This window comes from Cyprinodon variegatus, unplaced genomic scaffold, assembly GCF_000732505.1.
Source record: "Cyprinodon variegatus isolate N-32 unplaced genomic scaffold, C_variegatus-1.0 Scaffold46, whole genome shotgun sequence".
Classification (NCBI taxonomy): domain Eukaryota; kingdom Metazoa; phylum Chordata; class Actinopteri; order Cyprinodontiformes; family Cyprinodontidae; genus Cyprinodon; species Cyprinodon variegatus.
In genome coordinates this window covers 277,329-300,886 of record NW_015150499.1, presented here as the reverse complement: position 1 = coordinate 300,886, position 23,558 = coordinate 277,329, and the positions used below count along the sequence as shown (strand labels likewise).

Sequence of the window (23,558 nt, the reverse complement as noted above, 5' to 3'; positions counted from 1 at the left end):
TGCGGTTCACATGTTAGACATAGAAACCATGGAGTTCGGCAGAGGATAAAAAAATCCACCTGGACTCCGACTTTCATCGTTCACATGAGTTCTCAGCCCTCCTGTTGCCCCGCTGTTCACTGATGACAGATACGGTGTCAATCATAAACACACACTGGCATCTAGAAAACTTCAATAACTGTTACATAAAATAATTAAATTGTACACCACTTCCAAAAGTACACACTTAAATAGGTTTTAAACCATTTATTTGACTTCCTACATTTTTTTTTCTTCAAAAATATACACAAAATATACTTTGTTTACCTAATAAAAACATCTTCTAACATCTTACAGAAAAAAAATAAATATACCCCATAATGATTTCACAGTTTAAGGTCAGATTAGTTAAAATGAGAGAAGTTATTTAAAGCGCATCTCAGAATTTCTATTAAATACAAGCTGATAATATATTGTAACACAATGCCCCTATTACAGAACATCTGCTCCACTGTGCAAAACAGTATGCATAAAGTAAAAGTGCAAATTTAAAAGTTGTGCGCATCATTTGACAGCTCTTGTTTGTGCTTTAGCAAACTGCCGGCTCCTCCACAGCTTGTGCTCCCTCTGTGACGGCTTTTACACATTTCGCCATAGTCTGTGAGGCTCTGCTTATGGGATCTAGGAGTACATATTAAAAGCAGATTTTAAATGGGAATCACTGCCTGAAAGATTAAAAAGTTAAACAGCAGATTCAACATTTTAAAATGAAAAAAAAAAGAAACATAGTATAAGTATATATATCTATATATATATATATATCTATCTATCTATATATAGATATATATACACACATATATTAGGGCAGCAAGTAACAATTATTTTGCAAAATCGATAAATTTGTTGATTATTTTTTTCCATTATTCACTTAATGATCAGATAGCCAAAGGTTCCTTAAAGGAGAATTTTTGCTAAATTAAACCAGGTGAAACTAACACTTTTCCACTCGAGGAGTTCAGGATAGAGCATACTGACAGACAAAAAAGATTTTTTTTTATCTTAAATGCAAAATGTTTAGACATATTTTTTAACAATTTTGATATAATTACTGCTCTAAGTGGGTCGCTCTGTCTGCTAAAGGAATGTTTTACACTCTCTATACTCCAGTTAACCGTTAATCGATTACTAAATTTGTGCAAAAGTGTTCAGAAATTCAGGAAGACTTTTCACCTGCCATGAAAATCTGTCAAAGTCATGCAAACTTTTTAAATCCATAGGTTAACATGCTGAAAAGTACTATAGCTTACCCCAAATAAATCAAATATGGCTCCATTTAATTATTTTGATCTAAATAACATCAAACCGGATTTAAAATTGAACATTGAAGCTGAATCACATTTAAGGTCGACAACACCATAAAAAAATTATGGAAACAGCCTTTGTTGGATGTAAACTGTAAATATTCCTCTGCATGTTTCTAAATGCGCATTTACAAACGTATACATACACATTTTAAATCAAAGGGACACTTTAAGTCAAGTAGAAAAAAAATTTGGTGGATTAGAATATAAATATTCAATTAAAGCAGATAAGACGTAAACAAGCATGCATCCATAAAAAGCTGCATAAAGGAGATTGTCGGATCTGTAGCATTGATGCTACTTCAGTGATCCTGCTGAGCTGCTACAACATGATGACTCTCCGAAAAAACATGCTTAAATAGATGCAAAGTCATTCACATAATAATCTAGGAGCTGATTTTCAAATTGCATCTTTACAATGTAACCTATAAATGTACTTTTAACAATCAAACACATTTTCATTACAAAGCTTTGCAAGTGTTTGTGATGAGCAAATGGGTCTCAAAAAGTGCCACGTTGGCTGACTCAACTCTAATAATTATGACCCATCTGCATAATAGTCGCTCTGGGAACAGGATCCAAGCAGGCTCTGCAAGTGAAGGCTGGCATCTAGGGATTTCTATTGAATCTTTTTAAACATTAAAAGTACCTATCCCTCACTGCGTGTGACAGTATTCCAAATAGAAACATGGGGCCAATATTTCTATCTTAATAATATTCCCAACAGTTCATACTAATTTACATATTTACTTTTAGGTGGACTGCAGTTCCTTCTGCAGCATTTGATTTGGAAATGCTTGGTGATGGTGAGAGAAAACCCTTTTCCGCTGCATCGCTGCAGGTGGTACCAAATGGATTCATTGTCGAGTTGGTGACGCCAAACTGCACTTTGATCAACTGGTAACTAAAGTGAAAATTGCTTCAATTGCATTTATTAATTTATTATAGTCCCAATTATGCGTTTTTAGGTTATTAGTCTTTGTTAGACCTTTTAAATTATTATGCTTATTAGCATTTTTCAGGGATTATACTCCTGCAATAAAATACTTTTTTAAAATGCTTTTTTTTTTTTTTTTTTTTTTTTTACAAATCTTTAAGGGATTTGGAACACATTTTTATACTTATTTGGATTCATTTTGCTTCTACTTGCACAGCAACCATTAAATATCATGTCACACTAAGTTTAACCCTCCAGATTCGTTATTGAACATTTCATAAAACATAACTTTCAATCCAAACACAGGAGCATCAAAGCAGAACAATCAGAGGATGTGGTAACAAATCTAAATCTATTAAAAAAAACAGTTGCAAACACTACTTTCTGATTGAAAAAAAAAAAATCTAGTGTTGGTGTTGCAAAATTATATGAAAATAAGTCAACAAAAACTGCCTAACAAACTTTTTCAGCTGATTACGTGAAATATTAAAGTCATCACTGTAGCTGGATTTGCAGTTGAAACCAGCAGATTCAGATGGTTCAAAAAACAAAACAAAAACACTTCTCATTGCTGTCTAACATTAAAAATAAACCATTTTCCTGTGTTATGTGAGGTTTAAAAATTCTTTTTTATATATATTTTATAAATTCCAGCATAATGAAATACTTTAAAAATATTATCCACCAATATTTGGTCAAAATGAATCCAAGCTGTGTGACTTGGTACTAGAATGTACTGCACATTCTAGCTATAACTTTTCATATTTGCACCTAAATGTCTAGAAGCAGATAAAAAAGGACACCTTTAGCAATCTAAAACTTTTACCAAAGGATAAAAGACCTATAGGGGTAAACATTTTCCTGTTATCTGTCCTGTTTCTTTTCTACTTCCACAATGCAAGTCAAGGATGTTTTTATTTCCAGATGTTCCTTTTTGCCTCCATTTATTTAAAATGCTCTGATCAGAAGTCTGTATAAAAAAGTTCTCAAAGTTCTTAATCCTTGCCAACCTAAAACAGAACGTTTATTTTGGATAAATAACACATATATGTCTTTTTATTAATGGTATGTTAAGATCAAGTTGCAGTTGAGTGCAATGTTTACATAAGAGTTCTTTTATATTTAACAATCATGAAAGAATCTGAAGTTTTTGTTAATTATTTGGTCTAATGTGTACAATAAAAAAATAAAAAAAAAACGCTTATATTTGGGGATGTGTGATTCCAATATGAGTTTAGTGAGATCAGGTCAGAGGCATTGTAACGACCCACCTGTCATGTAAAAGTCCTTCACAGTAAGCTGTGGAGGAACTAAAGGTTCAGTGAGGTCAGCTTGGTTCACAGCCTGAAATAAAAAAACAGACCTAGATGATGTAAACCAGTACAAACTGATGAAACAACATGCTTCTGTTTTTTTTTATTGGTGATGGACTACTATCACAGTTAGGAGGACAGCTGCTGACCTTGGACAGTTCATTAGCCTGCTTAAAGTAGTTAGCCTCCTCAATATCATCATATCGAATAAGATTAGGGGAAACTTCTGCCAGTCTGTCACGTACTTCATCAAGACTGTCATAAGGCAGAGTCACGCCGGCCAGCTTAAAAAGGTAAAAACAACATTATAACCATCTACAGTCTTTATTTTTATTATTATGTTTGGAGCTTTGCTATGCCTGACCTCAGATATGGCTCTTATGATCCTCCAGTCCTCCCTGGCCATTCCAGGAGGAGTCACAGCAACCTTGGTCTGCTGGGCACGGCCCTCAGTGTTCACATAAGTGGCAGATTTTTCTGTATATGCAGCTCCGGGGAGAATGACATCGGCTGTTGGGGCGCCTACGTCGCCATGGTGGCCTGGGTGATCATAAAGGAGGTTATACTCTAATCATGTACGCCTTTTTTCCTGGAAAACTGACACACTATGAATTTTATTTCATTATTACCGTACAATTTAATTGTAAATTGTAATAATGCAGTACTGCACTCAAAAGAGTACAGTGACAAATAACAGCCAACTATCCAATGCAAATTGCAGGTTGAGAAATTAGCATTTATCAGAGAAGCGGCAGAGATCCACAGCTGCACTGGGGCAATCTGTTGACAGCATGACCAAAAGCAGTGCACTCCACATGTTTGGGCTTTATAGACGAGTGGCAAGAAGTGAGTAAAGGTCCATGTACAGACACAGCGAGCATGGAAGAAGGCGCTTTGGTCAAAAGACCAAAACTGAACGTTATGGAATTCATGGCAAAGCCCTCTAAAGCGAACATAATATTTCAGGAGCTCCTTACTAGAAAAACACGGTAGTGGCATCATTATTCTGTGGGGATTATGAGTGTCAATTCAAATTGTCAAATATCCTTCCTCTTTACAATTGTGCACAACTTCATAAAATAATAAAAACATTGTTTTTTCTTTTTTGAAACATGAAGAAAAAAAGGGAAAAATAAAACTATTAATATTTTGATAATGATGATAATACACTGTCGCAGGCTCTGATATCCTGTATAAACAACAGGCCTAACACATTGTTGAACTAATCCAACCATATGAAAACTTTCTGCACCAAAATATATCAGATTATTCATATTTTCTTCTGTGTCTGCAGGACTGTCCGAATTCAACTTAACCTTTAAGTATATTTGCTAAGAGAGCCTCTGATGCTGTGATGATATATAATAAAACAAAAAAAAAATGATAACCTTGATAAATGATCAGGCTGTCTTTTGCCAGGTCTTGACGAGTAATACAGCCAGCATCCGCCCCCAGCAGAAACAAAATTTTGGGTGGATTCTCCTTGATTGTTTTAACACCTGGCTTATATCCAAGATCAAGTGCCGCCACCTGACTGGCAACCCTGATGACACAAGCAAAATGGTACATATTGAAATCAGTTTTGAAAAAGTCCTATTAGTGAGAGTTGTCTGATTTTTACCTATGAAGCACATTGAGGATCTTCCAGGTTTCCTGCTGGCCGCTGCTGACTCCAGCATTCTGAGCAATAGTTGACACAGCAGCCATTATCGCAGCCCCGTCCTCTCTCTGCAGGCAGCTGCTGCCAACTACAACAACAGGGTGCTTCGCCTGAGCCCAAAGCTGCAAGAACAGCCAAAAGCAACACAGTTGAGAGTCGATGACTGGGAACACGACTGACCGTGAATGACCCAAAGGTTACCTGAGCAAACGGGTGTGTTCCTGAAGCAATTTCTCTCAGGACCTTGGCGGACTCTCCGAGATGATCATACGTGTAGCTTAGTTCCACTTCCTTGCCCACTAAAGCTATGTGCAGCTCGTTGTGCAACCAGCTGAGATAATGTCATATTGAAGTGCAGTTAAGTACAGTATTTAGCTAAACAGCCAAAAGGTATGTAGGTTATTCACCTTTTTCTGATGCGTGCATTGAAGAGAGGAGCCTCATAGCGAGGGTTAGTACCCACTAGCAGGAGCACGTCAGCTTCTTCAATGCCAGCAATGCTGGTGTTCAGAAGATAGTTTGAACGTAGATCAGTTCTATTTAAAAAGACAAGAAGGAAAGAACAGGATCATGTTTGTTTCCATCTCATTCAGTGTTGTTTTTGACAGCCATCTTGGATTTAGTCACATTTTAGTCATTACTATATGACATATTTTTAGTCAACTAAAAATCAAAAAGGTTTTAGTCTAGTTTTATGTTGCAATTCATAAAACAGTTAACCCTATAATTTCTAATAACAACCAGATTCTTTACTAGCCTGACAGCTCTTGCCTAGATACCAAAATTACTGGGTATAGAATGCTGCTGTGCAGTTTATCATTGCTGATGGGCAAAAAAATTGATTTATAGAATTCAAATAAACTTTTTATGAATTAATGCCATGCTTTATACAAACGTCTCACAAAATTAGTGTAAATAGCAGATCTAGTTCAACAAATTTCAAATGGTTAAAATAGCAGACAGACCAGCTGAAATAATTTACAATAAACGAATGGTTTTAGACATATAAGGTTTTTCATCCAAAAGCAAACACTTCCTGATCTACTATGAATTATGCATTACACACAGATCAATAAAACATTCATTAGTCCAAAAAAGCAAAGAACAAAAACATTCTTCTTACCACTTTGGCAAATTTGTCTTTAAGAATTTACCCCTTTGTTACCACTGCTCAGGGGTCAAAGTAGATTTAAATTCATAGGGCTCTGACATTAAAAAAATTCACAGAGAACCTACATAATTGCCTTATAATGCTATGGCAATCCGGACTTAAATTTCTAGAATATTTGAAGTGAAATGTTGAAATATTCAAAGGAGATGATTGTTTCAATGACTATACAAGGAAATATTTACATCATATTTGAATAGAAAGAAATGAGAAGGAGAGATTAGTATTCTTTTTACCTTTTCATCTGGGTCTTTATCCAAAAAGTGTATGCAATCGAATATTTGCTTTGATATAATTTAGGGATTCATTTTGGTAGAAATTAAAGACTGTTTACTATAACCTCTTTTGAGCTGGAAGAAATAAAATATTGATAGTAAAGGGATTTTTAAAGCTTGGCAGAGGATGATTGGCCACATATAGCTTACTAAGTAGCGAGAGCAGGAGTATGGAGCGATATTTGTGCCTTCGGTTTGAGCGCGCAAGAACCAATCCGAGCGCGCAGTGAGACAACACGCGTGCACTCAAAACCGGTCTGGCGCGNTATACATACACATATATTAGGGCAGCAAGTAACAATTATTTTGCAAAATCGATAAATTTGTTGATTATTTTTTTCCATTAATCGCATAATGATCAGATAGCCAAAGGTTCCTTAAAGGAGAATTTTTGCCAAATTAAACCAGGTGAAACTAACACTTTTCCACTTGAGGAGTTCAGGATAGAGCATACTGATAGACAAAAAAGATTTTTTTTATCTTAAATGCAAAATGTTTAGACATATTTTTTAACAATTTTGATATAATTACTGCTCTATGTGGGTTGCTCTGTCCGCTAAAGGAATGTTTTACACTCTCTATACTCCAGTTAACCGTTAATCGATTACTAAATTTGTGCAAAAGTGTTCAGAAATCCAGGAACACTTTTCACCTGCCATGAAAATCTGTCAAAGTCATGCAAACTTTTTAAATCCATAGGTTAACATGCTGAAAAGTACTATAGCTTACCCCAAATAAATCAAATATGGCTCCATTTAATTATTTTGATCTAAATAACATCAAACCGGATTTAAAATTGAACATTGAAGCTGAATCACATTTAAGGTCGACAACACCATAAAAAAATTATGGAAACAGCCTTTGTTGGATGTAAACTGTAAATATTCCTCTGCATGTTTCTAAATGCGCATTTACAAACGTATACATACACATTTTAAATCAAAGGGACACTTTAAGTCAAGTAGAAAAAAAATTTGGTGGATTAGAATATAAATATTCAATTAAAGCAGATAAGACGTAAACAAGCATGCATCCATAAAAAGCTGCATAAAGGAGATTGTCGGATCTGTAGCATTGATGCTACTTCAGTGATCCTGCTGAGCTGCTACAACATGATGACTCTCCGAAAAAACATGCTTAAATAGATGCAAAGTCATTCACATAATAATCTAGGAGCTGATTTTCAAATTGCATCTTTACAATGTAACCTATAAATGTACTTTTAACAATCAAACACATTTTCATTACAAAGCTTTGCAAGTGTTTGTGATGAGCAAATGGGTCTCAAAAAGTGCCACGTTGGCTGACTCAACTCTAATAATTATGACCCATCTGCATAATAGTCGCTCTGGGAACAGGATCCAAGCAGGCTCTGCAAGTGAAGGCTGGCATCTAGGGATTTCTATTGAATCTTTTTAAACATTAAAAGTACCTATCCCTCACTGCGTGTGACAGTATTCCAAATAGAAACATGGGGCCAATATTTCTATCTTAATAATATTCCCAACAGTTCATACTAATTTACATATTTACTTTTAGGTGGACTGCAGTTCCTTCTGCAGCATTTGATTTGGAAATGCTTGGTGATGGTGAGAGAAAACCCTTTTCCGCTGCATCGCTGCAGGTGGTACCAAATGGATTCATTGTCGAGTTGGTGACGCCAAACTGCACTTTGATCAACTGGTAACTAAAGTGAAAATTGCTTCAATTGCATTTATTAATTTATTATAGTCCCAATTATGCGTTTTTAGGTTATTAGTCTTTGTTAGACCTTTTAAATTATTATGCTTATTAGCATTTTTCAGGGATTATACTCCTGCAATAAAATACTTTTTTAAAATGCTTTTTTTTTTTTTTTTTTTTTTTTTACAAATCTTTAAGGGATTTGGAACACATTTTTATACTTATTTGGATTCATTTTGCTTCTACTTGCACAGCAACCATTAAATATCATGTCACACTAAGTTTAACCCTCCAGATTCGTTATTGAACATTTCATAAAACATAACTTTCAATCCAAACACAGGAGCATCAAAGCAGAACAATCAGAGGATGTGGTAACAAATCTAAATCTATTAAAAAAAACAGTTGCAAACACTACTTTCTGATTGAAAAAAAAAAAATCTAGTGTTGGTGTTGCAAAATTATATGAAAATAAGTCAACAAAAACTGCCTAACAAACTTTTTCAGCTGATTACGTGAAATATTAAAGTCATCACTGTAGCTGGATTTGCAGTTGAAACCAGCAGATTCAGATGGTTCAAAAAACAAAACAAAAACACTTCTCATTGCTGTCTAACATTAAAAATAAACCATTTTCCTGTGTTATGTGAGGTTTAAAAATTCTTTTTTATATATATTTTATAAATTCCAGCATAATGAAATACTTTAAAAATATTATCCACCAATATTTGGTCAAAATGAATCCAAGCTGTGTGACTTGGTACTAGAATGTACTGCACATTCTAGCTATAACTTTTCATATTTGCACCTAAATGTCTAGAAGCAGATAAAAAAGGACACCTTTAGCAATCTAAAACTTTTACCAAAGGATAAAAGACCTATAGGGGTAAACATTTTCCTGTTATCTGTCCTGTTTCTTTTCTACTTCCACAATGCAAGTCAAGGATGTTTTTATTTCCAGATGTTCCTTTTTGCCTCCATTTATTTAAAATGCTCTGATCAGAAGTCTGTATAAAAAAGTTCTCAAAGTTCTTAATCCTTGCCAACCTAAAACAGAAAGTTTATTTTGGATATATAACACATATATGTCTTTTTATTAATGGTATGTTAAGATCAAGTTGCAGTTGAGTGCAATGTTTACATAAGAGTTCTTTTATATTTAACAATCATGAAAGAATCTGAAGTTTTTGTTAATTATTTGGTCTAATGTGTACAATAAAAAAATAAAAAAAAAACGCTTATATTTGGGGATGTGTGATTCCAATATGAGTTTAGTGAGATCAGGTCAGAGGCATTGTGACGACCCACCTGTCATGTAAAAGTCCTTCACAGTAAGCTGTGGAGGAACTAAAGGTTCAGCGAGGTCAGCTTGGTTCACAGCCTGAAATAAAAAAACAGACCTAGATGATGTAAACCAGTACAAACTGATGAAACAACATGCTTCTGTTTTTTTATGTGATGGACTACTATCACAGTTAGGAGGACAGCTGCTGACCTTGGACAGTTCATTAGCCTGCTTAAAGTAGTTAGCCTCCTCAATATCATCATATCGAATAAGATTAGGGGAAACTTCTGCCAGTCTGTCACGTACTTCATCAAGACTGTCATAAGGCAGAGTCACGCCGGCCAGCTTAAAAAGGTAAAAACAACATTATAACCATCTACAGTCTTTATTTTTATTATTATGTTTGGAGCTTTGCTATGCCTGACCTCAGATATGGCTCTTATGATCCTCCAGTCCTCCCTGGCCATTCCAGGAGGAGTCACAGCAACCTTGGTCTGCTGGGCACGGCCCTCAGTGTTCACATAAGTGGCAGATTTTTCTGTATATGCAGCTCCGGGGAGAATGACATCGGCTGTTGGGGCGCCTACGTCGCCATGGTGGCCTGGGTGATCATAAAGGAGGTTATACTCTAATCATGTACGCCTTTTTTCCTGGAAAACTGACACACTATGAATTTTATTTCATTATTACCGTACAATTTAATTGTAAATTGTAATAATGCAGTACTGCACTCAAAAGAGTACAGTGACAAATAACAGCCAACTATCCAATGCAAATTGCAGGTTGAGAAATTAGCATTTATCAGAGAAGCGGCAGAGATCCACAGCTGCACTGGGGCAATCTGTTGACAGCATGACCAAAAGCAGTGCACTCCACATGTTTGGGCTTTATAGACGAGTGGCAAGAAGTGAGTAAAGGTCCATGTACAGACACAGCGAGCATGGAAGAAGGCGCTTTGGTCAAAAGACCAAAACTGAACGTTATGGAATTCATGGCAAAGCCCTCTAAAGCGAACATAATATTTCAGGAGCTCCTTACTAGAAAAACACGGTAGTGGCATCATTATTCTGTGGGAATTATGAGTGTCAATTCAAATTGTCAAATATCCTTCCTCTTTACAATTGTGCACAACTTCATAAAATAATAAAAACATTGTTTTTTCTTTTTTGAAACATGAAGAAAAAAAGGGAAAAATAAAACTATTAATATTTTGATAATGATGATAATACACTGTCGCAGGCTCTGATATCCTGTATAAACAACAGGCCTAACACATTGTTGAACTAATCCAACCATATGAAAACTTTCTGCACCAAAATATATCAGATTATTCATATTTTCTTCTGTGTCTGCAGGACTGTCCGAATTCAACTTAACCTTTAAGTATATTTGCTAAGAGAGCCTCTGATGCTGTGATGATATATAATAAAACAAAAAAAAATGATAACCTTGATAAATGATCAGGCTGTCTTTTGCCAGGTCTTGACGAGTAATACAGCCAGCATCCGCCCCCAGCAGAAACAAAATTTTGGGTGGATTCTCCTTGATTGTTTTAACACCTGGCTTATATCCAAGATCAAGTGCCGCCACCTGACTGGCAACCCTGATGACACAAGCAAAATGGTACATATTGAAATCAGTTTTGAAAAAGTCCTATTAGTGAGAGTTGTCTGATTTTTACCTATGAAGCACATTGAGGATCTTCCAGGTTTCCTGCTGGCCGCTGCTGACTCCAGCATTCTGAGCAATAGTTGACACAGCAGCCATTATCGCAGCCCCGTCCTCTCTCTGCAGGCAGCTGCTGCCAACTACAACAACAGGGTGCTTCGCCTGAGCCCAAAGCTGCAAGAACAGCCAAAAGCAACACAGTTGAGAGTCGATGACTGGGAACACGACTGACCGTGAATGACCCAAAGGTTACCTGAGCAAACGGGTGTGTTCCTGAAGCAATTTCTCTCAGGACCTTGGCGGACTCTCCGAGATGATCATACGTGTAGCTTAGTTCCACTTCCTTGCCCACTAAAGCTATGTGCAGCTCGTTGTGCAACCAGCTGAGATAATGTCATATTGAAGTGCAGTTAAGTACAGTATTTAGCTAAACAGCCAAAAGGTATGTAGGTTATTCACCTTTTTCTGATGCGTGCATTGAAGAGAGGAGCCTCATAGCGAGGGTTAGTACCCACTAGCAGGAGCACGTCAGCTTCTTCAATGCCAGCAATGCTGGTGTTCAGAAGATAGTTTGAACGTAGATCAGTTCTATTTAAAAAGACAAGAAGGAAAGAACAGGATCATGTTTGTTTCCATCTCATTCAGTGTTGTTTTTGACAGCCATCTTGGATTTAGTCACATTTTAGTCATTACTATATGTGATATTTTTAGTCGACTAAAACTCAAAAAGGTTTTAGTCTAGTTTTATGTTGCAATTCATAAAACAGTTAACCCTATAATTTCTAATAACAACCAGATTCTTTACTAGCCTGACAGCTCTTGCCTAGATACCAAAATTACTGGGTATAGAATGCTGCTGTGCAGTTTATCATTGCTGATGGGCAAAAAAATTGATTTATAGAATTCAAATTTACTTTTTATGAATTAATGCCATGCTTTATACAAACGTCTCACAAAATTAGTGGAAATAGCAGATCTAGTTCAACAAATTTCTATTGGTTAAAATAGCAGACAGACCAGCTGAAATAATTTACAATAAAGGAATGGTTTTAGACATATAAGGTTTTTCATCCAAAAGCAAACACTTCCTGATCTACTATGAATTATGCATTACACACAGATCAATAAAACATTCATTAGTCCAAAAAAGCAAAGAACAAAAACATTCTTCTTACCACTTTGGCAAATTTGTCTTTAAGAATTTACCCCTTTGTTACCACTGCTCAGGGGTCAAAGTAGATTTCAATTCATAGGGCTCTGACATTAAAAAAATTCACAGAGAACCTACATAATTGCCTTATAATGCTATGGCAATCCGGACTTAAATTTCTAGAATATTTGAAGTGAAATGTTGAAATATTCAAAGGAGATGATTGTTTCAATGACTATACAAGGAAATATTTACATCATATTTGAATAGAAAGAAATGAGAAGGAGAGATTAGTATTCTTTTTACCTTTTCATCTGGGTCTTTATCCAAAAAGTGTATGCAATCGAATATTTGCTTTGATATAATTTAGGGATTCATTTTGGTAGAAATTAAAGACTGTTTACTATAACCTCTTTTGAGCTGGAAGAAATAAAATATTGATAGTAAAGGGATTTTTAAAGCTTGGCAGAGGATGATTGGCCACATATAGCTTACTAAGTAGCGAGAGCAGGAGTATGGAGCGATATTTGTGCCTTCGGTTTGAGCGCGCAAGAACCAATCCGAGCGCGCAGTGAGACAACACGCGTGCACTCAAAACCGGTCTGGCGCGTGCTCAACTCTGAAAAACTCTTCTCAGCACACTGTCGTCGCGCTCAGTTCCATCTCTGCACGTGCTCGGATCAGCCTCTGCTCGCGGTCGACCTGCTCTCTCCGCCCTCAACACCAGCTGTGCGCTCGGCTCTGTCTCTGCGCTCGCGAATTCAGAAATGTATGTAAATAAACCACACCATCAGCCAATCAGGCCCAGCTTTTTTTCATCCAATCAAAGTATTCTTTCCAAATACTACATCCGTTTAAATGAAAAAAAAACAACAAAAACACAATCAGGTAATCAAACAACTCTGTTAGTTATGTGGTCAACATTCAAGTTAATGGACAGCAGATAGTACTATAAAATATTTTGAATTATTTTAAATAAATGTCAGTAAAATAGTTATTAGATCATCACCTCATCCATCTCGTTTTGCCTGCTATTGATATGGATTTAATTTTGCTGTTTAAAAAGAGAAATTAGGAGGATATTTCAGATTTAAGTATGGTTCAGCAATATTTAGATAAAAATATTTTAGATATGGGAACATTTTTAGGGATGCTTCAAAATGTTCAGATATTAGGAAGAGTGTTTCATTTTACTTACAGAATTTAATTTTAAATCGGGTAAAAGAATCAGTGATTGAATTCAGCCTCCAAAAGGAGAAATGTTTGTGATGATATTGGCCTTACAATGTATTGAAGAAGTTGTCCTATAAGGAACTGTAATTTGCTGTGATTCTAGTTCAGCGTTATTTTCATTTAAACACAATCATTCAGTCAGCAGACAGTAAGATAAATTTGTTTTAATCCCGATCCAGTTGTTTGCCAACCGCCATATTTACAGACATTTATGAATTCGCGAGCGCAGAGACAGAGTCGAGCGCACAGCTGGTGTTGAGCGCAGTGAGAGCAGGTCGAGCGCGAGCAGAGACTGATCCGAGCACGCGCAGAGATGGAACTGAGCGCGACGATAGTGTGTTGAGAAGAGTTTTTCAGAGTTGAGCGCGAGCCAGACTGGTTTTGAGCGTGCGCGTGTTGTCTCAGTGCGTGTTCGGATTGGTTCCTGCGCGCTCAAACCGAAGGCAAATATATATCGTTCCATACAGGAGGAGCCATACTGCTGAGAGCAAACCATCAGTGTGGAGCATAAAGCGCAGACTCTGAGCTAAGCCCCGCAAAGACACAATTCTGCACAAATACAGCTGAGTTTGTCAGAGTTGAGAGCTCAGTACTGTCCTGCCGCTGCTGCCATGGTCCATCTGTGGTCATACAGAATGTGCACCATTGCATTCCAGGTGGTGGGCATGTTCAAACAGGAAGCAGCAGCACAGCTAATCCAGCTTAGCTTGTCTAACAGTTTATAGCACAATGATGCATTTTAAACGTCTGGCAGACACCCGCTAACTTTTTTATTCAGTCCTGTCCCGTCAATGAAATAATTTCATCGTCGTTGACGAAAACAACACTGATCTCTTACCCAGATCCAGCCATGGGAAACATTTCCTCAGTGCATAGGTTATCGCTGTTCAAACGGTTCAGCAAGTCTTTCAGGGAAACCAGAGCCTCTGCGTCAGCCAGACCTCCGACAACAGCCGCAATCTCGCTTCCTTGGACGCTTTGCAACTGCCCAAAGAGATAGTGTAACCTCTCACTTCCTTGACTTTAACAGGAAGCCATAAATCTGTAAAATACTGACCGCTCCGGCCACTCGGGTTAGCACGTCTTCCCACGATGCTGGGACGAAGTTCCCTGACTCACTTTTCACCATTGGTTGAATAAGCCTCTGTCTCTTTAGTCCATCATAAGAAAACCTATCAACAATTTAAAAAAAAGATCTCGTAAACAAATGGTGCAGATGTTGCTTGTGAGGACTGGGGATGTGGTTTAGAAATGATAAGGACTGAACCTGGTTTTATCAGAGATCCATTCCTCATTTATGTCCTCGTGAATTCGAGGTAAAATTCTCATCACTTCTCCTCCACGGGTGCTCACCACTATGTTACTCCCCACAGCATCCAGAACATCAATGGATTCAGTCTTCCTGTAATCAAAACAAATATCAACATAGAATAGATTTTTGATCCAGTGAAAAGCTAACCCACACGTTAAGGACCATCTAAAAACCTGGTCTCCCAGGGACGAGCGGTGAAGGCGTAAGGTTTAGACGTCAGAGCTCCCACTGGACATATATCAATTATGTTCCCCGATAACTCTGACATGAACATCTTCTCCACGTAGGTCCCAATCTGGAGGTCGTTGCCTCTCCCAGTGGTGCCGAGGTCCTCCACTCCTGCTATCTCACTGGCAAAACTGCAGAAACGACAGCAGAGCATCAGCGTGGAGGCTCATTTCAAAGTGATACGACGTCCAGATTTAGAGTTTAAAGTGTGACCCACCGCACACAGCGAGTGCACTGGATACAGCGGGTCATGATGGTTTTTATAAGGGGTCCAATGTTTTTATCTTCAACTGCTCTTTTGGCCTCCGTGAAGCGGCTGCGGTCGCTGCCAAATTGCATGGACTGGTCCTACAGCAGAAACATTATTAGACATTTCTCCTATTAAAGGTGCAGTAGGAGATCTTTTCCAACGAATTACAAGCAGTGAAATAGAAGGTCTGGAAGTTAAACTAAAATAAATGGTCGCCGCTACAGTGAGAAATCAATGAATTACCCCAACCAATCACAAATGTGTGGTACCCGATTGGTTTCTGACACGTCAATCATGGTCGGCTGCTTGTCCCTCCGCCCTTGTGTGCGTACCCTGACACATGAACGAATCGACCCCCCAATGCTCGTGCAGGACGCCATGGCTGGAAGCTAGCCACTGTTATGCTACTTTCACACCTAAAGCAACAAGAGCAGCAAAAACACGTGTGCTGCTTCATTTTTTATGCTTGTACAAGTTTAGTTCTGATGCGAGGTTGAAGCATCGTTGCTACTCTGGCTGCACGGTTGAAAAAGTGGGTCTGATGCGCATTGGGCGGAACTACGGTATCCTTTCTTTGCCTGTAACAATGGCAGCTATATTTACTGTGATCAGTGGGTAAAAAGTAGTTTGAATCTATTTTGAAGTGAGAAGATTACCATCCTGCCTACAAATATTTTTTCAGACCCCCGTACACCGGCGGTGCGCTGTCACTAGGAATCCCATTCAACAGCAGCCTATTGCCCGATCGCCTCCTTGCGGCTGGAAGGCGTTTTTCATGTCTGTAATCCAAACTGCAGGCACCAGGGTAATAAAAGCGAACACATTTTGCCGGCAGATTTCGGTATTTTAAGTTAATTAGGCGTTAATAATCTGTTTTAGAGTTGTGATCATAGCACTCTGCATTGTCCTGCTATGTAGCGCTCTGCCAGCTCCGAGATCAGCAACACGCTGTTTCAGCTGCTCAGACGCTGCAGACAGCATGCGTGTTCATGTGTTTTGAAGCCGTGGTTTCGAGGGGTGGTCTGAAGGGAGAGGCTTGGTTGTGTATGTTCAAAACTAGAGCTTGCTGGAGCCATTTTTCCAAGATCTCTGACAACACCTTTAAGTTACAGTTCTAAGGTCTCTGCTCTGGCATCCCGTATATTTCAATGCTCTTTTTCTAAGAATCTTTAAGGGTTTTTAAAGCTTTTTATCTCTTATTTGCTTTTAAAAGGTTTGATTAATTGGATTAATCAAGAGTAATTGAATATTGAAATATAGGTCAACTAATTTAGTATTTAGTTAATCGTTAACTGGGGAGCAGAGACTCTAAAACATGGATTTATCTGACAGAGCAACTCACTTAGAGCAGTAATTATACCAAAATCGCCAAAAAATATATAAATATTTTGCATTTAAGAATAAAAAAAGATATTTTCATCTGTCAATATTCTCTATCCAGGAGCCACCAGTGCAGCGTTTTAGTTTCACCTGGTTTAATTCTGTAAAAACTTTTCTCTAAGGAACCTTTTGCTATCTGATTATTTATCGATAAGTCTAAAAAAAATAATCGATTTGCATCAATTAATGTTATGATGAATTAATTTAAGAAAAATGCTATTCAAACTAATTTGGCTCTATTTGAACATATGATTGACACCTAAATGTAATGACTGGTTCTGTTGCCCCTCCAGTAACTATTAAGTGTTTGCAATACTTGAATATAAATCTTTTTCAATAATTTTGGTCCATTTCTTTCACAGAACTGTTTAACTTTTGCCACAGTTCACAGTCCAGAATGAACGGCCTGTTTTAGGGTCACACCACAGCATCTAAACGGGTCCAGATGTTGTCCAGGCTTCTCTAAATAATTAATTGTGTGTTGACCTGCTGATGTTCTTTGAAACATTGTCCTGTTATATAACCCAAGTACATGGTCACAAACCGAGGGCTGGAGATTCTTCTTCAGGATTTCATGCTTAAGGGCAGAGGGCGTGGTTCCATCAATTACAGGAACTCATCCACGATCTGAAGCAGCCTCAGACTTTCCTTTTAGCAGCACAATCAGAACTGTGTCCTTATTTCTAAGATGCTGTGTTAAATTTAGACCAGATCTAACAGGACACACCTTCCATTTGGTTCCACTTTTACAAATCTTGGAGCAATAAACAGCAGCTAGGGCATAAAAAGATGTCTTTGAGCCTATCGCAATCAAAGAAATCTTTTTATGCAGGCCGGGCGCCTCTGGGTGCATTGCTGCCCCCCTTAGGACACTGGTATAGTGCATCATTTCATGAACATTACGCTGCCTTGCGTTATGCACAAGTTAGGCTGTCTTGGACATAATACTGGACACGTTATGAATACGCTATGTATAAGCCCGAAATTGAAAAAATAAATAGAAAGTTCAGCGAATGCCAGCGTTTTAGGAGATTCAGGGATGTCAGGCAAAAGCCGGCTAAAACGGCAAGGCGTGACAACGCCCTAATAGTTAATTTTCGTTTAAGTTCATACATTTTTCTATTTTAAACAGTCCTTACGCTATTTTATTTCATTGCTAGTTTTTCACACCTTTTTTTTTTTATATCCTCATTTTCCCTTGTATTGTATTGTATCTGCATCCTCCTCCTCTTCCCTGTCATGAATGTCATTGCTGTCCTTTTGATACAGTGTTCTAGCTTTTGTGCAGATAACGTTCATATCCAGCGTAATGTTCTTTTTTCTGCAGTCATTAATCAGCAAAGCTAATGCAGACTCGATCTTTACCTTGGTCTGGTTGCGGACAGTTGCAACCCTTTTTTGCATCCTTATCAAAACTTATTGCTACTGTCCTCTTTATGTTATTTTCCTTCTTCTTTATGGAACCAACGGAAGATTAATGAATTCCATAAGGGCGACCTACAGCCGCATAACCTCTATCCTAAATTAGCATGTCTAGAAGTTTAACTTTTTCTGCGATAGTTAGCATCTTCCTGCCTTTTGGGCCTGTCCGTAATTGCTTTGTCGGTGCAGAACATTTTGTCCACATTATGGGTTTCGGAGAAAATTTGCAAACTTAAATTTGGCAAGCTGTGTTACGTAAATGTATATTAAACCGTCACATTATGTACACACATGTAGAGAAGAAGCATGGAGACTTTTTAGCCAATCAGAAGGCAGAACACGATGCACAATGAAAATCCTTGAAGCAGCGAGGCCGTGATAGGTGAACAGCATTATAGCAAGGGTTCAGTAGATTACTAACCTTGTATTTGCTTTGATTTTTGTAGAACAGTTTGTGTGGTACATTGCCTGGAAAAGAGATGGACAGATTACCTGAAGATCGCATTCACCTCCTTGATCACAAATTGGACAATCCAGAGGATGGTTTGCCAGAAGAAACTCCATCACACCCTCTCTGTTCAAAATTCAACACAAGTTTTAAGATCGTTTCTAACAGAATATTTGGGAAACTTTAACATGTTTTAAGTCTGAATAAAAAGATCCAGCAAGCAATGAATAAAAACATTAGTTTAGCAACTTTTCTTGTAAGTTCAACCCTACCTGGCCTTTCTTGTTTTGTCAGAGTTGGTGAGGATGTTCCAGCCTTTCATGACAGGCATTGCACAGGCTGCAACAGGCTAGAAACAGACAAAAACATATAAGCTACTACAGCTACCTTCGTCTGTGTATAAAGACCAAGAATGGATGTAGCCTAAACATTACCTTGGGAACATTCTCTATCTCCACAAGACACATACGACAGTTTCCAGCAACTGACAAGCGCTCGTGGTAACAGAAGCGGGGTATCTGCATCCCAGCCTTCTCACATGCCTGGAAGAGAATACAGCCAGCATCAGGTAAGGAGATATGCAAAAAAATGTCTCAATCCAAATTTGGATTTAATTTAATCGGTGGGCAAATAAACCAATGTTTGTACATAATTTGATAAAAAATGTAAATATATAGGTAAACACTGCCATGTTCTGTTATAAAATAAAAAGCTCTTAGAGTGTTTGGCCGGGGATAGGCCCACAGCATCATAGTTAACAAGTTAACATGAGGTGTTTCTCCCACAGATTTACACATAACGCATTTCCCACCAAACCCTGTAAGGTGTTTTCAGGTTTAGGTAATTTTGTTAAACCAATCATTCTTTACCTTAGATTTGTTCTCACTGAAAAATTTTTTATAAAAGTTTTTTTCTTTTTTCAATTTTTTAAAATGACACCAAGAACATTTTTAAGTTAGAGTCTTTATATGACCTGCAACACCGTAGTTCCTTGCTCCACCATGACAGGCTTCCCATCCACAAACACCTCCAGGAGGCTCCTGGCAGCAGCAGCGGCTGTGGCTGCAGATGCAGCGCGAGCTTCAGACAAAGACATTCATAATTTCATCATGAATCTGTGCTACAATAAGTCATACAAAGTAGTAATCCATGATGCTCGTGAAATACATGATTATCCAATCAGGGTAAAGTCAACTGGAACTTCATGGTATTATCATAAATAATGCTTAAACACAGCAAGAAATTCTGAAGTAAAGTAATTGTTAAAACTCTCCCTTCCACTTAACTTTCCATTCATTTTCTGGGATAAAGTGCTCTGGAAACCTTCTTTTGCTCTGAAAAGCAATCATCCATATTAACATAAATACATTTTTCCATACATGGTCACTTACCAAGGTACAAAAACATTAAAACGTGCTGACGACTCAGTAGTTAGGCATATGTAGGTTACATATAAAGAGAAAAAAGTGGGTTTAGAGCCATGATGGCTTTAGATAAAAGTTTTTTTTTTGCAGCATCAGGAGGTATAGATATGTTCCAGAGTGGGAAGGCTGCAGCCGATTGTTTTCGATGCTGCCCTGATGACCTTTTGGAGAGCTTTCCTTTTACAGGAAGTGCAGCCGCCTTGATAAGCGCACTGCATGTCAGCACACCATTAACGATGCAGTGAAGGAAGCTAAGTAGAAGATTTTGGGGATGCCCAGAAACCTAGTTACTATCTCAACACACACATTTGAGTTGCTTTAACTGTCAGCATAATAATTCAACTAAACCGAAACTAACACTAGATTAACAAAAACTTATGTATAATTATTATTTTTTTCACTTATTTACTTCTCTTTATTTATTTTTCACATATATGCTAAATTATCTGGATCCTCCTGAAAGTGACTGAAACTAACCCTACTGTAAAACCAGCTTGGTTTATAATCCTTAATCCATCAGGTGGAGCAAAGTTACCAGTATCAAACCAGTATTAAATATTTTTTTTCGGCCACAGCGGACAAATACCTACGGAAGAGGATTAGGGTCACTGAAAAAAGTTAAGTGATGTTAACATTTTATTTCTGTATAACTTAAGAAAAAAGTCAGAATTCTAACTTTAATCTCAGAATTCTGAATTTAATCTCAGAATTCTGAATTTAATCTCAGAATTTTGGATCTTAATGTAAATGGCACCATGAAGGAAGAGATGTGGGAGCACTCAGCTTCACTGACAAAGATGTGAGTTGTTTGAGAGGGTTATTTTTTTTCAGCCACAGAGGACCAATAGCTATCGAAAAGGATTAGGGCAACTGAAAATATTAAAAAAGTTCACTGATTTTTTTATTTCTGTATAATATAACAAAAAGGTCAGAATTCAGACTTTTTTTCTCAGAATTATGGCTCTTTTTCTCAGAATTATGACTATAATCTCAGAATAATGACTTTAATCTCCGAATTTTGGATCTTAAAGCACATGGGCACCATGAAGGAAGAGATGATGGAGCACTCAGCTTCAGTGACAAAGATATAAGTTGTTTGAGAGGGCCAGTAACACATTGGTGAAAAATGACGGAATTAGGCGTCTTTTTACGTGGCCGAGGGGTCCCGATGATGCTATTTCATTAATGGGAGAGCAGAAGGTGATTAAAACAAGAGAGCTAGTCTCTAAAACAGACATGGCTACGGCTTGTTGCTAACACGTTTGCTAGCAGAATTCAGTCAGAATTGTAAGATTAAATTCAGAATTCTGAGAAAAAAGTCTGGATTCTGACTTTTTTTCTCAGAATTATGAATTTAATCTCAGAATTATGACTTAAATCTAAAAAATAATCAGAATTCTAAGATCAAAGTCAGAATTCTGAGGAAAAAAAAGTCAGAATTCTGACATTAAAGTCAAAATTCTGAGAAAAAAAGTAAGAATTTTGAGAAAAAAGCCAGAATTCTGGGATTAAAGCCAGAATTCTGACTTTTTTCTTGTATTATACAGAAATAAAATTTAAAAATCAGTTAACTTTTTTAATATTTTCAGTGGCCCTAATCCTCTTCCGTAAATAGCTGTTATGCAAGAACACAAAACACGTTGTAGGAGCTGTAACCGAGGCAGGATCAACTAATAATCTGGTGAAGTGAGCTGCATAGTTACCATTGTGAGCTGCAGCAGCCGCGCCTGCTTTAATGATAGCTGCTGGAAGGAAACTGCGATTCATAACAGGCAAACGCAACATGCTGGAAGAAACACAGAAACGTGCATCTTAACACTGAGACTCAAACCTACCCGACGAGAGGAAAATAAATATTATAGAACAGAGATTTAACAATATATTAGATTTTCTAAACTGACAGCTCACAAAAAAAAATGAAGGCTAGCTAACGTTTGCATCGCAAGCTAGCGTAGGCTACAACACTTTAAAGTAATAGAACAAGAAAAGAAACTCTCTCAACCGACAACGCACAGATAGGCAGCTATAATATGATAATTAAAACACTATAAAAATGTTTTTAAACAGCTGCTTAATGTCCCAAACGTAAAGAAAACTTGCTAGCTGTCACGAGCTAATACTGTTAATGTTTTGCTAGCGCGCTACTTATAAAACATAACTAATGAAAGCTAATTTATTTTATTTTTCACCTTTCTTTATACAAGCTGTCTCAGTGAGATTCAGTCATAATTTACAAAATATCCCTGTTTTAATAAAACAAGCAAAATTAAAAACACAAAAAGGCAAGCAGTTAAAATGTTTGACTCACGTTAAATAACCTAATTAAATGAGCTAAAAACAAGCTGTTCATTACACAAATGGGGATGCATTTTATATCTTTAACGTCAAATCGGATTTGATACCATTTTTTTTTTTTTTTTTTCATGGTAACAATTAGGTTATTAAGCATAAGAAAGCGCGTTATCAATATTTGATGCTTCTCTGTGTGATTTAAAGGATCGGTTTACTCACCCTGTGGGTATATGGTGGGCTGCTTGCCTCGCAGATTGTTGACTGTCTTCTATTTCTGCTGCGTCACGGATTAAGTAATCCTGACCATAATCCCGAACAAGAGGACTAGTTGTGTGTAATAGCTGAGTACATGCGTCTCCCAGTCTTTTTATAATCTTATTAAGCAGCTCATTTATCATAGCAACGTGAAACTAATGGGTTAAATAGATTTCTATAGAAACATTTGATGGTTGTTTGACTTTAAATGTGGGCAAATCTTCCTCTTAATGATCATCTTTTATTGATTGATTTTTTTTTATATTCCTTTGTATATGCTTTTAAAAAAATGTATCCCTCTGCAGCACTTTATAATTAGTTTTTTTTGTTTTTGTTTGTTTTTTTGTATAAATAGTATATAAATATATAAAGCTTATTATTATTACTATTATTTCGGGTATTACACTCCAGTGAAGCCAGAAATCAAGTTTTTGTAAAAATATGATTACCCAGATGGATTAAGTTAACACAACTAAGTATGTTCACTTGATGTGCAGTACATGTATGTATACTTGGTCAGGTGTGCTATTTCAATCTGAAAAACTCAAATGAAGAGAAGACAATTAGGAGAAATTTATTGATATAATGACTTTGTCTTTGGCGCTCAGACTTCAGCAGGAAACAAAGCGCTTAATTTTGATAAATATGCATGAACAGGAGCAAATAATAGGGCTGTTTCCCCCCTAGACCTGATTCTGGTGGTGGAGCGGAAATAGATGAAGTTGATCAGTCTGTAGACTGCTGTTTAGCGAGACGGTATGCTGAGCTTTATGGGGAGATCCAGTGGATTACGTGTGAGCTGATATTAGAGCTTCACTCAGGGACCTGGAAGATG

General features: G+C 37.2%; 1 protein-coding gene across 2 annotated transcripts; it reads right to left on the bottom strand.

Annotated features, from left to right (window-relative positions):
* Positions 1 to 249: 249 nt before the first annotated feature.
* Positions 250 to 22,803, bottom strand: ndufs1 (NADH:ubiquinone oxidoreductase core subunit S1). 2 transcript variants are annotated; one of them, XM_015370500.1, is made up of 19 exons: positions 22,688 to 22,803; positions 21,880 to 21,962; positions 19,726 to 19,832; positions 19,187 to 19,294; positions 19,025 to 19,101; positions 18,797 to 18,878; positions 15,470 to 15,600; positions 15,198 to 15,383; positions 14,980 to 15,114; positions 14,770 to 14,884; positions 14,551 to 14,696; positions 11,789 to 11,917; positions 11,583 to 11,712; positions 11,343 to 11,503; positions 11,110 to 11,264; positions 10,087 to 10,262; positions 9,872 to 10,006; positions 9,685 to 9,757; positions 250 to 660 (listed from the first exon to the last, which is right to left on the bottom strand). In XM_015370500.1, exons 2-19 carry the CDS (start codon positions 21,959 to 21,961, stop codon positions 569 to 571), a joined length of 2,220 nt encoding a protein of 739 aa, XP_015225986.1. In that variant the 5' UTR covers position 21,962; positions 22,688 to 22,803; the 3' UTR covers positions 250 to 568. The 2 variants fall into 2 exon arrangements, with proteins under 2 accessions (XP_015225986.1, XP_015225987.1); XM_015370501.1 differs by lacking the exon at positions 21,880 to 21,962 and having other exon boundaries at positions 22,688 to 22,779.
* Positions 22,804 to 23,558: the final 755 nt, after the last annotated feature.

Bases quoted from the DNA above. Each gene is read 5' to 3' on its own strand.
- ndufs1 (XM_015370500.1), bottom strand. From the start codon at position 21,961: ATGTTGCGTTTGCCTGTTATGAATCGCAGTTTCCTTCCAGCAGCTATC. The intron at 19,833-21,879 runs GTAACTATGCAG...CTTTGTCTGAAG, and splicing joins GGCTGCTGCAGCTCACAATG to CTCGCGCTGCATCTGCAGCC. The intron at 14,885-14,979 runs GTTCAGTCCTTA...AATTGTTGATAG, and splicing joins TGGATCTCTGATAAAACCAG to GTTTTCTTATGATGGACTAA.